At 43.2% G+C, this 5,885-nt stretch overlaps 1 protein-coding gene across 1 annotated transcript; it reads left to right on the top strand.

Annotated features, from left to right (window-relative positions):
• Window positions 1-2,222: 2,222 nt before the first annotated feature.
• LOC121938743 (voltage-dependent L-type calcium channel subunit alpha-1D-like) lies at window positions 2,223-5,858 on the top strand (the record flags this gene model as incomplete). The annotated part of the gene is made up of 7 exons (XM_042481913.1): window positions 2,223-2,329; window positions 3,021-3,108; window positions 4,573-4,680; window positions 4,943-4,995; window positions 5,113-5,259; window positions 5,363-5,564; window positions 5,700-5,858. Coding segments are annotated over exons 1-7 (864 nt in total), but the record flags the coding sequence as incomplete, so codon positions are not given.
• Between the last annotated feature and the right edge of the window lie 27 nt (window positions 5,859-5,885).

Below are 5,885 nucleotides of genomic sequence, written 5' to 3'. Positions count from 1 at the left end.
CTCCTCTCCTCTTCTCTTCTCTCCTCCTCTCCTCTCCTCTTCTCTCCTCCTCTCCTCTCCTCTTCTCTTCTCTCCTCCTCTCCTCTTCTCCTCTTCTCTTCTCTCCTCCTCTCCTCTCCTCATCTCCTCCTCTCCTCTCCTCTCCTCTTCTCTTCTCTCCTCCTCTCCTCTCCTCTTCTCTTCTCTCCTCCTCTCCTCTCCTCTTCTCTTCTCTCCTCCTGTCCCCTCTCAGATGGGGGAGTCCAGTTAAAGATGGCCGACCTGGCGCCTCCTAAGGAGAAAGTTCTTCCAATCCCAGAAGGCAGTGCGTTCTTCTGCCTCAGCAAGACGAACCCGTGAGTCTGACCTCTGACCTCTGACCTCACCTGTGCCCAGGTGTACCTGTTAGCATTAGCATTAGCTGATATAACATGCGTTGATGCTAAATGTACATCGAGGCTGAAAGTGGAACGACAGCGTTCGAGTCACGTGACCCAAAAGACTGCTAACGTATGAGGGAAGAGACGTCCGTAAGTCAGTTAATATTTCCCTCTGTCCTCTCTGTCTGTCCCTCTGTCCTCTCTGTCCTCTCTGTCTGTCTGTCTCTCTGTCCCTCTCTCCATCTGTGTGTCCTCAGGATCCGCGTGGGGTGTCACACTCTGATCCACCACCACATCTTCACCAACCTCATCCTCGTCTTCATCATCCTCAGCAGCTGCTCATTGGCTGCTGAGGATCCAATCAGAGCGCACTCCTTCAGGAACAACGTGAGTGTCAAAACACACGATGTCATCACATACACTAGCTTTAAATTACCTGCTTCTAGCTGTTAGCTGCTGTTGATTGCTGTTAGCTGTTATTGTCTGCTGTTAGCTGTTAGCAGCTGTTATTTGCTGTAAGTTTCTGTCTGCTATTAACTGCCGTTAATTGTTGCTAGCTGCTGTTGGCCGCTGTTGGATGTTAGCTGTTAGCTGCTGTTAACTGCTGTTGGCTGCTGTTAAGTGCTTTTAGCTGTTAGCTGCTGTAATTTGCTGTACGTTTCTGTCTGCTGTTAGCTGCTGTTAATTGCTGTAGCAGCTGCTAACTGCTGTTAGCTTTTACTGGCTGCTGTTAGCTGCTGTTAACTGCTGTTAACTTTTGTTGGCTGCTGTTAACTGTTAGCTGCTCTTTGCTGCTCAGAGCTGGTTGAAAATGAGTGAACTCTCCCATTAAGCATCGTGGCTAAGCTAACGGTGAGCTGAAAGAATCCTAAATAAAACTCCGAGCCAATCAGAGCCAGATGATGTCATCGATGATGACGTAGACGATGTCATCCACGCGCCTCTGTGGGTTGAGTTAGGGGGGCGGGGCTTCAGCAGATTACACAGCAGAAGTGGGTCAGTGACTAACCGGGTTAACGAGGGAAACACACACACAGAAAATCACCAGTTTACTGTCTGATACACACTAAACTACACACACGGACACACACTGAAACACACCGAGACACACACTCACTGTACACACACACACACACACTCTTGCAGCAGCTGTTTTCATGCAAGACGTAGCAATTAGCAGCAGCTGAGGAGAGAAATTAACTCTAACATACAATCAACACACACACACACACACACACACACACACACACACACACACACACACAGAGGAAGTTAACCCTTTATTTAGAACCGGATAAAAACTGGCATGCAGCGGTAAAGTTGACCGAGACATCATCATGTGACCTGGAGTCAATGTTTTTAACTCATTAGGGACTGTTCTCTATTTATCACGGGGGGTTAGTAAAAAAAAAGACATTTTTACATAAAACAAATCGGCAAAATTCTTACAGGAATAAAGAATAAAAAAAACATTTATTTCAAGAAAAGGAAAAGCTGACTTATTTAAATAAAACATAAAAATAAAAAAAATTTAAATTACATTAAATTTTTTTTCCTCATGAAAATGAGATAAAGAAAAAAGAAACTGCTAAACATTTTAAAATAATTACCATAAGTTGTACAAAGTTGTACGTCTCTCCCCTAAAGCGCTGACTGAGGACTAACAGAGAGTGTGTGTGTGCGTGCGTGCGTGCGTGCGTGCGCGTGTGTGTGTGCAGATTCTGGGTTATGCGGACTACGCCTTCACCTCCATCTTCACTGTGGAGATCCTCTTAAAGGTAAAGAAATGAATCACCTTCAGGATGCTGCAGTTTTATTTCTTCTTCTGCTGATTATTAAACATCGTCCTGCTCTCGGCGTCAGATGACGGTCCACGGAGCGTTCCTCCATCAGGGCTCCTTCTGCAGGAACTGGTTCAACCTGCTGGATCTGCTGGTGGTCAGCGTGTCGCTGGTCTCCTTCTTCCTGCAGTCAGTACTGCTCACACACACACACACACACACACACAGACAAACACACTCTGTGCACATCTTTTAACCCTTTCAATCCTTAGCGGAAACACGGAAAGAAATCAGTGAGTACCAACAGAAGACATCAGCAAGAAACCATGAAAATAAAAAAGTAAATATATAAAAAAAAAAAAAAAGAAATGTTTTAAAAGGGTGATTATCTGAGAAAAAAGAAAGAATTATGATAATTATAAATATAGTTCTCTGGACATTTTTCTGAAATCTTAAATATGTCAAATAAATCTTCAGGTGCTAAACTTTCACATGATGGAAACTTATTTTTTGTGGCATCGACTGTTGACTAAACACCCCACCGTGTGGGTCTCAGAGGGTTAACCCTTTGAAAGTGTCCTGTTTGGCCTGATTTCTGTCAAAAACATGGGGGAGTCAGTCTGAAATGTTTTCTGTTGCTTTTTGTGATGAATTACATGTTAAACCTCTAAAAAATTCTCTCAACTGTGAAACCAGAAAACTTCAGACGACGTGACGCCGACAGGCTTTTTATCTTGTGTGTGTCGCCCCCTGCTGGGACGAAACCACAGTTACACCTCAGAATATATCTGTCATATACAACGGCACACTGACTCACTGTGTGTGTGTGTGTGTGTGTGTGTGTGTGTGTGTGTGTGTGTCTGTGTGTGTGTGTGTGCAGCTCGAGTGCGATCTCGGTGGTGAAGATCCTGCGAGTCCTGCGGGTGCTCCGCCCCCTGAGAGCCATCAACAGAGCCAAAGGACTGAAGGTAAAAACACCTGCAGGCAGATTTGGTTTTCAGCAGAAAGGACGACGCATCGTATGCAGCATCAACATGAAAAATAACCCAAATGTTTAAAGAAAAAGAAATTGCCAAAGACAGAAACAAATTCACCTAAAATTTTTAGAGAAAACAAATTGCCAAAAATCTTCTTTTAAAAGCCCCATAAAAATCACCCAAATTTTAAACAAAATCACCAAAAATCTTTCAAGAAAAAAAAAACCCTTACTAAGCATTGTAAAATGAAAAACAAAGAAACTGAAACAAAGAAAAAAGAAATTGCATTTTTTTAGATCGCCAGAATTTTTGAAGAAAGAAAAATTGCAGACAAAAAAAAACAATCTAAAGGAAAAAAATGGCAAAAATTATAAGAAAAAAACAACCTCAGTAAACATTTTACAATGAAAAAAAAAGAAATGAAACAAAGAAAAGAGAAATTGCATTCAAAAACATTTTTAAAGAAAAGAAAGAAGAACCGCCAGAAATTCTTAAAGAAAGAAAAATGTCACCCAAATTTTCAGACACTTCAGATAACATACAGAGTAATACCTGACAGATGACCAACATTTTTAAAGAAAAAGAAATTACAATAAACAGTATAAAACGTGGCAAGAAGATAACAGATAAAATGATTAAAATGCCCTAGTGCTTATCAAAATGTAAAATATCCAATAAATAGCAATAAAAATATGAATGTACATAACCAAACCCTAAAATAAAAACAATGAACACATAAATCATTCTGGGCTTTTGACTCTGAATTTGTCATTTTGACTATTTTCCACCTGATGAGGTCATTTTGACCATATTTGGCATATGGAGGAAATACATGCTATTTCCACTAGGTGACCTGTCACAGTCAATGTAGCTGCTGATCACTGACATATCCCAGACTGTCAGCAGCTACACTCACACACTGACATATCCCAGGCTGTCGGCAGCTACACTCACACACTGACATATCCCAGGCTGTCGGCAGCTACACTCACACACTGACATATCCCAGACTGTCGGCAGCTACACTCACACACTGACATATCCCAGGCTGTCAGCAGCTACACTCACACACTGACATATCCCAGACTGTCGGCAGCTACACTCACACACTGACATATCCCAGACTGTCAGCAGCTACACTCACACACTGACATATCCCAGACTGTCAGCAGCTACACTCACACACTGAGGAGGAGGACACTCAACATCACCCATCTAAAAACATAGTGGCATCATGACCAAAAAACTGACATTTTACATTTTCATTTTTATATTTATTAGGACTGATGTTGGTTAAAAAATAAACTCAATGAAAGAAAAAAATTACATGAATGTACAATAATTTATAAAGCCTGATTGTGAAAAGTGCAGTGTTCAGAGATACGAGTGTGTGTGACATTAAACATTAGTGTGTGTGTGTGTGTGTGTGTGTGTGTGTGTGTGTGTGTGTTGCAGCATGTGGTCCAGTGTGTGTTTGTGGCCATCAGGACGATCGGGAACATCATGATCGTCACCACGCTGCTTCAGTTCATGTTCGCCTGCATCGGAGTGCAGCTGTTCAAGGTGAGACCAAAGAAGAAGAAACCGTCTCAACATTTTCTTCTTCTTTCGGTTAATAAATTGTTTTCTGTGGGAAGACCTCCAGCGGATGACCTCTGTCACAGATTCACACCGTCTGATGTCATGATGTTTGTTTGTGTTTGTTTATTCTCTGAGTGATGTCATGATGTTTGTTTGTGTTTGTTTATTCTCTGAGTGATGTCATGATGTTTGTTTGTGTTTGTTTATTCTCTGAGTGATGTCATGATGTTTGTTTGTGTTTCAGGGTAAATTTTATCGCTGCACAGATGAAGCCAAACACACTCCTGAACAGTGCAAGTACGTTTTTTTAACCCTTTAACTCACAGACTGACCTCTGAGAGTTGACATCACTGATGATATCGCTGTGTGTGTGTGTGTGTGTGTGTGTGTGTGTGTGTGTGTGTGTGTGCGCAGGGGTACCTTTGTGGTTTATAAGGACGGGGACGTGAACCAGCCGATGGTCAGGGAGCGGATCTGGCAGAACAGCGACTTTAACTTTGATAACGTGTTGATGGGGATGATGGCGCTCTTCACCGTGTCCACCTTCGAAGGCTGGCCCGCGTGAGTCTTCAACCCAAACTTTATTAACAACACAGACACTGGCACGGACACGCTGCCGCTGGACCGCTGTGACAGATGATGGTTTTAACCCCTGTGTGTCCAGGCTGCTGTATAAAGCCATCGATGCCAACGGCGAGAACTCTGGTCCCATCTACAACTACCGCGTGGAGATCTCCATCTTCTTCATCGTCTACATCATCATCATCGCCTTCTTCATGATGAACATCTTCGTGGGCTTCGTCATCATCACCTTCAGAGAGCAGGGCGAGCAGGAGTACAAGAACTGTGAGCTGGACAAGAACCAGGTGAGACACGGGAGACATGGGACACATGAGATACACGAGACACATGGGACACACGGGACATCCTCTTCCTGTATGGAGTACACTGTGTCAGCAGTACACATTAACCCTTTCCACTGTGTGTGTGTGTGTGTGCAGCGTCAGTGTGTGGAGTACGCTCTGAAGGCTCAGCCGCTGAAACTTTACATCCCGAAGAATCCGGTTCAGTACAAGTTCTGGTCCATCATCAACTCCACAGGATTTGAGTACGTCATGTTCGTCCTCATCTTGCTCAACACCGTCACGCTGGCTGTTCAGGTCAGTAACACACACACACACACACAC

The sequence above is a fragment of the Plectropomus leopardus genome, unplaced genomic scaffold, assembly GCF_008729295.1.
Source record: "Plectropomus leopardus isolate mb unplaced genomic scaffold, YSFRI_Pleo_2.0 unplaced_scaffold3165, whole genome shotgun sequence".
Taxonomy (NCBI): domain Eukaryota; kingdom Metazoa; phylum Chordata; class Actinopteri; order Perciformes; family Serranidae; genus Plectropomus; species Plectropomus leopardus.
Note: the sequence above shows the minus strand (reverse complement) of the source record. Positions and strands in the feature narration are given on the sequence as shown.